Source organism: Tubulanus polymorphus, chromosome 2, assembly GCF_964204645.1.
Source record: "Tubulanus polymorphus chromosome 2, tnTubPoly1.2, whole genome shotgun sequence".
Taxonomy (NCBI): domain Eukaryota; kingdom Metazoa; phylum Nemertea; class Palaeonemertea; order Tubulaniformes; family Tubulanidae; genus Tubulanus; species Tubulanus polymorphus.
In genome coordinates this window covers 10,678,290-10,691,645 of record NC_134026.1, presented here as the reverse complement: position 1 = coordinate 10,691,645, position 13,356 = coordinate 10,678,290, and the positions used below count along the sequence as shown (strand labels likewise).

The 13,356-nt window shown below is 36.6% G+C and overlaps 1 protein-coding gene across 3 annotated transcripts in view; it reads right to left on the bottom strand.

The window, feature by feature from the left end:
- The window catches only part of LOC141900378 (protein HIRA-like), a 57,695-nt gene extending 48,036 nt beyond the window's left edge, over positions 1–9,659 (bottom strand). For all 3 annotated transcript variants that reach the window (XM_074787249.1, XM_074787251.1, XM_074787250.1), the window contains exons 1-3: positions 9,525–9,659; positions 5,944–6,006; positions 3,127–3,237 (exon numbers count right to left, since the gene is read on the bottom strand). In XM_074787249.1, the coding sequence (XP_074643350.1) occupies positions 3,127–3,237; positions 5,944–6,006; positions 9,525–9,561 (211 nt within the window). In that variant the 5' untranslated portion in view covers positions 9,562–9,659. The remainder of the gene's footprint in view (positions 1–3,126; positions 3,238–5,943; positions 6,007–9,524) is intronic.
- Positions 9,660–13,356: the final 3,697 nt, after the last annotated feature.

The window sequence follows — 13,356 nt, the reverse complement described above, 5'->3', positions numbered from 1 at the left end:
AGATCGTATTGTAACCAGGATCAGACTAATTGGGATACACTAATGCCAAGTGTAATGATGAGTTATAGGCATGTTCCCTCAACTGAAGGTTCAGGTTTTAGCCCTTACCACATGTTATTTGGTCAGGAAATGCGTCTACCAATAGACACGGCTTTAATTCCACGCCATTCGTTAGCTACTGATCATAAAGCATACTTATCACATATATTAAGGCAGCTGGTCATATCACGAAATATCGCTAACGAGAATATTAAAAGAGCTCAAAATAAAACTCAGTTCGATAAAAAGGCATCAAAACCTCAGTTTCAGATTACTGATCGCGTTTGGCTAAAAGTCATGAAAGTTAAGAAAGGAAAATCACCAAAACTGTGTAAAAAATACGTAGGTCCCTATTTCATTCAGTCAATAGCTAGTAAAGGGGCTTATCAATTACGAAGAATCTCTGATAACGTTTTACTCCCATCGCATACAAAGATCCTTCATCGCGTCCGAATTATGAAGAGGTCGCATGGGATGGTTCAACAGCTGAGGAAAACCCTGAATTATTCGACGAGAATCATGGGCGCTTAAAATCTAAACCTAGCAATCTAGCTAATACTCCAACTGACACTCAAATTTCGGCAGACGATAACAAAGATAGACCGGTCGTTACTGAGACTTTCGATGAATCAGATATTCAGAAAATTCTACAGTACAAACTAGAAAGTGGTTTATGTAAATATCGCGTAAAATGGAAGTCAGATTTAAATCGTGAAAATTCTTGGGAATTAGGAACATGGATCCCAAATAAACTAATTCGACACATTCACGAAAACTATGCGGCATCAGGCAAAAAACGTAAGAAACCTTGCAAAAGTAAGTTTTTTGATCGCATTACAGACAATTCTGATAATAATCAGGGACATCAAAACGATCGAAATGAAAACGAGAATGACGTAGCAAATATTATAATCACAAATAGAGATAGATGTCAGGATAGTGAAGTAGAGATACGTGAAAAGCCTAGAAGAAAATTAAATGGAACCGTAATACAGGGTGTATATGTTACTTATGATTGCTTCCAGGAATTTGATAATCATATATCTAATGAAGACTCATCAAATAATGAGAATGTAAATAGTGTATATTGTTCAGCTCAATCGAAAACTCACCAAGATCATACGAATCAGGAAAGCGTTAAGAGTAGTTCAGATTCAAGAAATGTCGCTATCGAAGAGGCTATTCGGACGGGAAATCGTCGAGCATTATGTCCATGCCCTACAGGAAAAACGGTTGTTGCTACCAAATTTCAAAATAATGTGCTATTCGTCAAATATTACCATGACAGTCCATGGTACCGGGCATCAAAACGAGATTGGTTTGAAGTTAGTGATTACGGAGAAAGTCATGTATGTCAAAAACATGTATGGGGTATATATCATGTCATCTTGGAAAATGAAAGGCCTCCCACCGAAACCGAACTCAAAAACATTATACCTACTGCCGCTCGAGCCGTATCAACACGTTTCAACGACCAGGGAGTCTTAGAATACTATGTTTTATTTGGGCGGTTCGCTCCCCCTGCATGGCAGCCTTGGTATGAAACACCTCCTGGCACACAAAGTCAGTACGCTTCTCGCTTAAAATCTATTTCTTCGAAACTCAGTAGTAGCTACAGTAGGTTTTCCTAAGCTTTCCAGGATATCATATGGATATCAGTGATGAATTGATCAGCTTATTACTCGTACGTATATTTTCAGTTTATTTACGCCCTGAACGGTTCGAAGATCGGATAGTTCATACGTTCAATTAATATATACTAGTCATTTTAAGTAGAGTGCATGAAATCTTTCGTAGAAAACACGCAAATAACGTCATTGTAAATCTAATACGAGGCTTAACTGAGATGAGTGTACAGTACGGTATGAATTTATCAATGATATAATATAACGTGGATTAATTGAGACTGCGAGGATAGGTGTTAATACAGTTCAATTATGCTGATGGTGTCATCTTTACTCAATTACTATGGTTATTCTTTATTTACTTCTGACCACTTTTTGGATAATGATCAGTTTTTTTTCTTTTGGTTGACAAGGGTAACTGTATTTGTGTTGTGTCATTGCATGACCACTGCTCTGATGTCGGATGTTGCACGTTACTATCATTGTGTAATGAAGTTATTTCCAGTCAGTAATCGGAAGATCTTCAAAACGGAGAAATGCATTTCAGTACTACTTGCAATCACCAACTGGACTTCAGGTCGCTATAACTACACAGCACGTCGTTACTTCTGTTCCTTCGTCGCAGAATCAGCCAGAATTCGGGGATCCTTTGCAGATAATTACAGTTAACGTATCATCGTATTGACCGTATATAACGACAACATGTGACTCTTTCGTGAATGACTAATAATCCGGATGTTACTGTCCAGCGTTTGCACATTTTCGCGCAGTGAAACTCATTATACGTTCTCGCAGTGGAACGAGTTTTAATGAACTTATACCATCTGCGTTTTCCGCAAATTTGGAGGACCAAATTTAATTGGACAAGGGGGCATCTGTCACCCTGATATGATTTGCATATTTCATAATCATATAGATCTACAATGTCATATCGAACAGTTCATAATATTTCATAGCTCTACTAACTATTAATAATAATAATAATAATAATAATAATATAATATAACTTATGACTATAGTGTCAATATGTGCTTTAAGGTCGTAATCAACATGTGACATTACTCAACATGTTTTCACGATAATTAGCTATAGTCAGTGCTCATCTAGTTCTCACATTATACTCATGATTCTGTATGTAAAGCTATGACAATCATTCTCATTCCGGGATGCAATAAAGATTGTACATATAAGGTTTAACTGCCTTGTTGTTCCTGATGGATGGAATCCTGTACCGCTGGTGTAAATGCTAGTTCCCCAGCCAGCCAGCCTGCCGATACAACAACCAGCGGGTTACAAGAGAATGGCAAACAACAAAGGCACTGTGCTTATTTATGAGTTTATTTTGATAGCAGCTCAAATTTTCCTCAATACACAGATAATAGGATTCCCAAATTAGCTACTAAAAAGTTCCGGTATTCCAGAGAAGTGGCAACTTTGTAAGGAATAAATCATAAAAGCCTACCTAAATGATTATTCATTTGGCACAGAAGTTTAGGGATCTTTTCATTCCGTTCCTCTTTCTCACTTTTAACAGGCCCCATGTTCCAGATGACGACACGCCCGGAATCTTCACCTGAAATTTCCATCGTTTTTATGGATTATATATAGAGTGTCAAAATGTCAACTGATAGGCATGTATATAAATATAACTCGATTGACACACAAATGGAGAACTGAGTCATCAGAGATTATAAATCAAATACATTTAGAAGAGTATCGAACTGTAAGTAAATAAATTTGAAAAGGACGTAAAAACACAATTTCGAACTTTAGCTTAATATAAAAAATTAAAATGAAATTAAACTTAAAATTTGATTATTTGACCTAACTGAAAATTTCAGTAAACAGATCAACATTTAGATTATGAAAACAAGTCAATTATTGAACACTAACATATATAAAATATTGATAAAAACAAAATTTTCATTCAAATTAGATTATCGAGTGAATGAATGAACGCTTTATTTTATTAGACTAGGAGGGGTCTGTAGAAACTAAGAGGTAGTTCATATAAAACAGGTCCCTCAAAAGAAAAAGTTGAAGAATAAAAAAAAGAATAGCAATAAAAAAACACACTCACACTTAACCTTCAACACACAAAAATGCACAAACATGGACTATGATAGCAGTTTGATTAGGAGATAATCATGTAATGTAATCATTTAACCCATTAGCACTCGGGAATTTCACTAGGTAGTGTCAATTACTCCTCAGAAAATTCAAGGTAAAATCCAAGTTCATCACGATACTGAATAGCTCATTTGCTGTTTATTTCCATGTATTACAAGTTTGCGTTTTTTTGTAGTAAATAGTCAAGGCTTTCATATGATATAAGATTTGATGGGGTGGGCCACCAAAATCTTGTCCTCTTAGCACCCCAAATTCATCCAAACTTACTTGGATTTGAAGTGAGCGCTCAGATGTGTCATATTCGTGCTCGAAATACTCGAGAAATTGAAATTGGAGGATGTTGATTTCTGTACGGTATTTCGAGGACATAGGTGTCTAGTTTATCATAAACTATCGGGTTGCAATCCCACTATAACCATTTTCGTGCAGCATACGAAAAAAGTGCCGGGGCGAATTCGTGCGGCTTGTGGAGTAATAGGCAGGACGGATACGGGTGGCTTGAGTGCTAATGGGTTAATAAGCCAGTTGTTTTCTGCAATTCTTCAATGATCAAATGCATACTTTTCATATAGGCCTAATTATAATTTCAGTTCGAATTTGAGGATACCTATATAATGTAATCATTCAGAGCAAAGTTTTTTTTCTATAATTTCTCAGAAACAGTTTTGAATTTTCCAGATTTTTTAGATTGGGGCTGATGTTATTCCTAAGTAAAGGGCCGGATATACTGAAAATTTTCTTCTTTGACTATTGTAAGAAAGTGTCTATAATTCTTGACGCCGCCGAGTATCATGACTGTGGATTTGAAAATTATTGCTATCAAATTTAAATGCAAAGGTTTTTAACTGCAGAAATTAAAAAGGCCATTTTTTGACGCCTTATAAAACGTTACCATTATGAAACCTAAACAATGTTAACCATTCAGCGTCATTTTACAAACGACAGCCGTAAATCGATGTGCAAAACGTCACAGGTCTATGTGTACACAAACAAGCTATCTGGCAAAATATTATTGACGTAGATGTAGAATGGCTTCCTGTGATTATATAATGACCTATATTTGAACGTCGAAATGTTATATTGCATTTAATATCATTAGAAGACGTATTGTAATAGTAAAGGATGTATGATTATATCAGAAGCGGCAGGCATAAATAGAAATGATAAGTAAATCGGATTATTCGGTTAAATGGCGGATGTATACACGATTTGGAAGTCTGATATAAAAGTCAGACCCTGACGTGGGCATGCCGGTGGAATGACGAAGCTATCTACGATGTGTGTAGGGCCGGCGTGAATTTCATCAGCGGCTACAAGCGGTCAATATGGAAATGTGTAAACATATAATTTCAATATTCAAACGTTTTAGAAAATATGTTTGATATTAGGAATATTAGATTAGGAGCGTGAGATTAGCAATTTATAATAGCATAGCTGTCATATACGGCTCCGCGTCATCTGATGGCATGTGTATTAGGTGACAATTCAATTCAATTCTTTATTGATCCTTATTACATTGAAATTCCCAAATTCAATAAATACAAATTTTAAAATAAATTGATACAACATACATGACACACGGGTAATTCATACAGAACAACATAAGCATGTTATTTTAAATGACAATGTCTTCTTCAACCCACCCAGACTCAAGACTCTAGGATATCGAGTGACAGCCAAACCCGTGGCCCGGGCCCGGGGACCGGGCCGGCTGGCTAGGCCACACGATATGCTCGAAGTCATGATGAAGCAGACATCAGAAGAGCTCTTTCTTCAACCATGGAGGCAATGAAGTTGCAGACCAGCTTAGAGACCTAAGTAAATGAAGTCGGTCACAAGTTCGCGATCAATTATTGAGAATTTTCAATAAAAAAATTTAAACCACTACTAGAGTCGAAGACCTGTATCATCTACCCAATCGCCAAATCCCATCATTCCCCAAATTTCTTAAAACTTCGATTTCAAATTTGCAATTCCACATAAGCTTAGCCCAAAAATTCTACATTTTTTTCGCAGGCGTCAAATAATTTTCTAAAATTAATTTTCTTGTTTCTATTTATAAGCAAGTTTGTAATGAAAGATGGCAGATAAATCATTAAGATGGATAAACATATCTTATAAAATTCTAGCAATAGCTTAAATGAATTACCTTGGCCGCCGGTAGCAAATCGGGTTCCATCAGGATGGATATCAACAGAAAATATTGGCTTCCCTAGAAAAAGACAAAATCATGAAACAAACTAGGTTAGCAAGGTAGTCTTTTCTTCATGGCAATTAAGACGTTTCTGATCCAATGCGTCGCAAGAAAAGCACAAATTTGGATTCAGTAAATGATTTTACAACAGTGACAAACAGATTTTGAAATCTAAATTTTTACTTGAAACTGAATCCCTAGCACTTGAGTGTTTACCCCTTATCCATAGGCGCCTAAGCCTAGGCGTATTAGACCAGGAGCAAGGGACACTTTAATCAATGGAAGAGACACAAAGTATGAGGTCTTGAGATCAATATGAAGCCCATAACTAAAAAATACCTGGATTGCTGTCAGGTGAAAAAGTGTGCACAAAGCCCTTGAATGCGAACCTCTGAATAATGGATTCATTCAAGCATTAGAGTTATTGTGCCCCAGCCTAGACAGTATGTTTTTGGGGGGGTCCCTTTTACTTTTAATCAAGGAGAAAAATGGTTGGAATCAATTTCATATCAATTGACAATATGACATGAAAAAAATACAAATGACAGCATGGTCTTCAATGTACCCGGGCCCAGACAGCAGCCATTAATAGGCCTCAGGGCTCCATTGTGTTATTCGCTATCATTAGTATTTTCTCGAAATATGGACCCAGTGCTTTAAAGATAAACTTGGTTTTGCTCACTTCTTTTTGCCTTGAATAAACACCCGTCCCCCATAGCCCGGGATCTCTATGGGCTGCAATCTGGCCCCATGCACAGTGAACTTGCTGTCATTGGTATTTTCTTGAAACATGGACTCAATACTTCAAAATGAAATTGGTTTTATCAGCTTCTTTTACCTAGAATCATTAACCCAGCAGCAATCCAGATATTTGTTAGTTATGGGCTTCGTAATGATATCGGGGGTCGATAGGTCCAAGATGATAAATATATTTCGAAATTTTGGGGTTCTTTTTGACCCCAGATTTTACAAAACCACCAGAAACATTTGAATTTAGCCAGAGGAGAGGATAATCAGCAATAGAGGAGACTTAAAAACAGATATTGACTGAAAACTAGGGGTCCAGGGACACCATGCCCACTTGGGAAGTGGTTTCAAATGCTCAACAATCTAACAATTTCAATATTCAACGCCCCTGGACATATATACAAAAACCAATGACCTTGAAGCCCACCACAATCATAGAACATTTCAGCAGCTACGATTTTGTAATTGATTGTGATAACAAAATATGCCACGTTACCAATCTAATATGGATATAATACAGAAATACTAAGTTATTGTATTATTCAGCACCCCCTGGTGGCCATATAAAAAAACCAATGACCTGAAAACTCACCAAAATCATAGAACATGTTATGAGCTACAACTTTCCAATTGATTGTAGTAACACAATATGCTTAGGTATCAATATAATGTCGAAAAACTTTTTCCCACCTACGAATGAGTACTGATGACACATAGATGGCCGCCAATCGCTTCATAATTGGCTTATCAAGAATACCTGTCTCGGGTATAAAAGATCTTTTTTCAAAGAACACCCATCACGAATTGGAAATGGCAAACCAGTAGGAAGCTACAGGACTCAGAATTCGGGCCAATTTGGACATTTTTGGGCACTAAAAAGGTCAGAGGTAAGTTGATGGTGTTTTAAGGGGTGAAATAGACGCTCAAAGCCTCGTCCCTCAAAATGAGATGAGGGACGAAAATTAACCTTAGGCCTATATGAGCACTTTCACCATGGACGTTGTTTGTAGAATGACGGCTAGGTACTAGTAGACTAAGCCCAGAGCAGCAAGACATTTCGGTGCTATTGCACATTCGTACCCCCCTCCCAAAAATTTTTATTTCTGTATATTATTATTAATCAGGGAGGTCTGTAGAGTCAAAATAAATATATTTGGACTAAAAAAATTTTTTTCCAAGCCAAAATTCTGATAATTTGGGGCCGATTTCCTCGATTCAAACCGACGGGTCGGCCATGTTTCCGCACTAATTACCACCTAAAACATCTGAATAAATATGTCAATAAATTTCATTGAATTGACAAAATTTTGTTTTTGGGCATGACTTTTCTTCATCAGAACATCTTTAAATCAATAGCTAAGTATGGAAATAATGCAAACATACGCGTCATTTTCAAAGATGGTTATGTTTGAAAACATGGTTTTTGCAAAGTTTTTACGTCATGACATTTCAGTGGAGGGTTAGAAACTTTGATTGACATCCAATATGGCGTTGTTGGCGTCTCGAATCGGCGAATTTACACGCGATTTAGGGCCCAAAATAACAAAATCTTAACCTAGAAAAAGTAAGTTTTTTGGGTCTAAAGTCACTGATTTTGAATCCCTAGACCTCCTAGTCAGTAACCTGTCTGTGGTTTAGTTTCACAATCGGATATTTTCACAAACCACAGTCAGGAATGGGAAGGTCATTTTTGTATGAAATCTTCGTCAGCCAATTTGACTGACGAGTAATTTTCCTGGCATTTCATTGTCTCTTAAGATATCTGTCTAATTTTTGTTGTAATCGACGCACAACAGATTCGTAGTTTGTCTGATACCTATAACACCTCACCTGACGATCTTAATCCATGTGCAAATCGGCCGTAAAGTGAGAGTAAATTTCCGTCCAGTCAACAGCTGCCATTTTGAAAATCACTGGAGGTGCTGGCACCTATGGACTGAGGCGAGGACAACAGCACAAACTAACGAAGCGAAACGACGAAATTTAAAAAAATTAAGAAATCAATACTTATTTACATTTTTCTTTTAGGCCTACCAGAAATTTAATATTTCATTATTTGTTATGGAAAACACAAAGATTTGAAATAAAAGTTGGAAAACCATCAAAAATAAAAATTGTCGTTTCGTCATGAAAGTTTTATATAAATCCTTGTAGGTCCCCTTGTCTTATCATGCCACATGTGCAATACAGAGAAATGGCGGCCAATGGCGAAATTGGTGGAGAAATTAATTAATTTCTCAAAATAATGTTGATTAACCACTCGAAACATACATAAAATTGGATTATTTCGAAAGGTACCTGTGTTAGTTAGGCCTAGTGAATTAAGCCATTAATTGTGGACTGAAGTGAATAGAAAGTATATTTTTGAAGTGTTACTTTTTTCAACCGTGTTTTGGTCCTTGTCATCCCTAACGTTGGTATAAGCCCATCCGATTATAAAAAGCTTACCACCAACGATTAGGTAACTAACTATAGACCTCCCTGATAATAAATATGCTGAAATAAAAAGTTTTGGGAGGGGGGTACGAAAGTGCAATGGCGCCGACATTTTTCTCATTGCGTTATAATTACTCAACCCACATATATACATTATCAATAACCCCAGTAACCCCAGGAACTGATTATCCCAAGCTCATCGACGAGTAGTGCCTTTGTATCACTCAATCAACGACAACAAAAAAGCCCAGCGATACAACAAATTACAAATCAAATTCAATTCATCTCTTCTTGTCCTTTCGGTCTTTCCATCCACAACGCGATAAACCAAACAAAGCAAGTCAACAACTTACCATCATGGGTGACCCAACTCGGCTTTAAGAGTTTCATTTGTTAGTGTTGACCATTAATATTAATTAAGTCCACGCCATATTGCTTTTCATTTCAAAGAAAAAGTAACAATCCTTTCAAATTCGTTCCAACTTTCTCCGTCGCGGTCAGGGATATTTCAGGTCCCTCAGCGTTCGAGGTTTCCTCTGACGTAGAATATATTTGTAAACAGAAAGCACGTGCTCCTGAACCATCGATAAACAATGGGGCCACGCCGCTCTTGAATGAGAAGATATATCAGATCGTGAGAAACATTTTTCATCGCTTGGGTCGAAATTTGAAAAATCTTACCTCGATCAAGCTTGTGTTTTATTTCACCAAAATTTCATAATACAAGAATCGCAACAACTAACGTTTATACAACATCCTTTCCAATTTGAGATTTTACTATTTTACTATTATTGGATTTTGTTGGTTAATGATTATTTCAAGCAAAGGATATGCATTTTAAAGTCTTTAAAACACTGATAATTCTATGGTGGCTGATTCCGGGCCAGACGTAAAATTCCCGATATCTTAGATACGTATGCCTACGGCTGGCCTGATCACGATTTGCCGCAGTGGCTCGGTTTCATAAAAACTTAAATTTTTGCCATCGGTTACATCATGTTTTCAATGAGTACAACAAATCAAACTTAACTATTTAGGGCTTAAACTTTTCTTGAAACTGGGCCCTGGGCGATTTTTGTCCGGGGTGTTCTAACTCAGCTAGGGAACAGCACTAGTAAATCCTTTTGACGCGGCAGAACTTGGAAAGAAAACGAAGGCAGCGATTAATTGTTACATGATGCTTTTAGGACCGACGAAATTAGTGGGAACTGTTCTCGCAGAAGGGGGTGCTAAGGCCACGGAACCATATCGTGAAAAAAATTCAAAAATTACTGTGAAGCTCTCGTGTAAGAGTGAAGATTACGAACGATTCTTTTGCCTGCGCGATCAGTAACTACGCGTTATAGTAAACCACTGACGCTGAGTTACTGTTTGAGACACCATACTCTCTGTGAATTTGCCGTGACATTTCGGACAGATAGAAACATTTTTTTCGGTGAATTGTTATAGGTCAGTCGCAAGAAGAAGTCACGACAAACGCATCGATTCCGAAAGAAGGTAACCCGGAATCACAGACCGCCCCGTCATTGTCGGGTAATTAGTGCCGACGTTGTTTCTGAGAAAAATCACCTTGAAGACGCGTTAGCGGTAAACCGACAAATAGAAATAATTTCAACTCGAAATGAAAAAGGCGCAAATTAAAGTTTTAAAAAGGCAGAATATGAAAAAATGGCACTATTTTTTGTGAAAAGAGCACATATGCGCGGAAAAATGAAAAAAGGGCATTAAAATTAGAATACCATCATTAGATAGAAAACATATATCCTGAATAGATTTCTTACTCTCAATGCGCTTGAAATGGCACCATTTTTTAGTAAAATTCCAAAAAGTTATCGAAAAGTTCCTCCCGTCTCGTGAAAAAACCACAGGGAATTCTAAAAAAGGACGCTAGAAGAAGCGACAGTGATCCACATAATATTTTCTGGAATCCCGAAACACTCCGTTAGATGGCGCCCAGGTATCAGCGGCCGAGTTATTGTTTGGTAGACAGCTTCTAGATCGTTTCTACGTTATCCAGTCAGCCAAAAATTGCCAAGTCTAAATTACAACGCTTATCGAAGCAGAAATATTTTCATGATAGGAAATTGTCTGAATTGAATTCTAGTGATGTTGTAAGGTTAAGTTTAGATACCCAATGGAAACCAGCGGTCGTTCAATCAAACCTGTCTCCTCGGTTTCCTCTGTCTGATAACTTACAAACTCTTAATGGAAAAACTTCGGGTGGAATCGTAGAGATGCGATAACGACGTTGGGTATGAATATACAGACATATATTCTCTAATACCACCTCCTTCGTCAGTTACCAGTCGTCACTTTCATGTAGAACCGAAAATCTGGGAAGAGGTAACCAAAAAGATGAATGAATGGGTATACTAAACGGTAGCATTATAACTTGTGGCCCTGGTCTTCTGGTTCGTTCAACCACTACGCATAAAACGGAAGTTTGTGGGTTACAGTGGGCGTTCGATTAATGTTCAGATATTCAGAAAAATGTGATGTTGTTTGTTTTTTGTTTCTTTGAAGGAAATCTGAAAAATTGTCAATGTTAAAAAAAAGTGTTTTTAAAAATGTTTAAAAATTCTAAAATTCTAAAAACCTGTTTTTTAATGTGTAAATTGATGTATTAATGTTACATCAATGAAAATGTTTAAAATGATTGTTAAAATAATTTTTTGTGACCGTATGGATTGAATAAAGTTTTCTTTTTTACTGAAAGAAAGTTTAATCTTTGATGGAAGTTAACAGCTCAACTCCGTTACAAATTCAGCTCCGTAACAGATGATACATCTCCGTAACGAATAATCAAAATACATTTTCTCTTTGAAACAAAGTGCTATGATCCTAAAATGTTGAAAAAATATTACGTTAATGTACACGCGATTACTGATTCCACATACTAGTGAAACTAGATAACTTCGATAAATAATAGTTGTCATTTTGTTACTTTAGCCCTTAGGTAGGGGGCCGTAACAGCTGTTAATCTAAGTCAACTCAATGATATAATATGTTTGAAATTGGAATGGATTAAGCATGATTGATATGAGATAGAAATACTTTATTTTTGATTATAAGAGATTCTAATAAAACGCTATGCAATCTTAAATTGCCGTTACGGAGTTGACGTACAACCTGACAAATGCTGATTTTTTAGAAGACAAATTCACACTCGTAAAAAACATCGCTGCTGAAATCCAAAATGGCATACCAGAGACATCTATCTACCAAAGAAACAACATATCTCAAGTTTGAGGGGCGATGTCAAGTTTTCAATTTCATTCATGGAAATGACTAAATTATTGGAGAACGACACAAAATAAAAAAGCCATTACGAAACCTACTCGGTATACAGAAGAATAATTGTGAGTGTACATGTATTCAAAATTTGCAATCATGTTGTATGGTATCTCATCATAATCATTTCCATCGTTTTCAATAAAGGGGATGTAATATCATTACCGCTGAGTTATGGTGTCATGTCACGTGTAGAATGAGAAAATGAACGAGTCTGGAATTGTCGATAGCTGATATCGGTCGGATGTTGATTTATTCGTCTCTGGATTGATTGCCGGGATCTTTAAGCTCGGACATCGCTACAAATATGGGCGCAAGAACGCCAAAAATGGATTTTTTTCGCGACACCACCAAAACAACGAAATACGTCGAATTTTGAAAACAATCCGTGGATATTTTGGCGTTTTGGTGGGGTGAAAAAAAACAAATATTCGACCAAAACAAAAAGTATTCTTTGTTGACGCCTTAAAGCAAACACAAATTAAACTAAAAGAAAGGCCAACGCTCCAAATTGAAAAATATAGTTTTACCGTGGTTGAATGATATAGCCGCGCGCCAAAACGCAAAAAGCCCTTTTGGTGCGCAACGGATTTTTTGATATCGACATTTTTTAGTAGAATGACTATAAATAATGATTAAAAAAGATTAAAAGCGAATTTTATCCACAATTGAGATCAAAATTCAGCATCATAATCAAAATTAGCATTCATCTTACTAGCAAACGTACGTTAGTATAAATACAAACAAGAAAATTAACTTTAATAAATTATTTGACGCCTGCGAAAAAATGTAGAATTTCTGGGATAAGCTAATGTGGAATTGCAAATTTGAAATCGAAGTTTTAAGAAATTTGGGGAATTATGAGATTTGACGATTGGGTAGATGATACAGTCT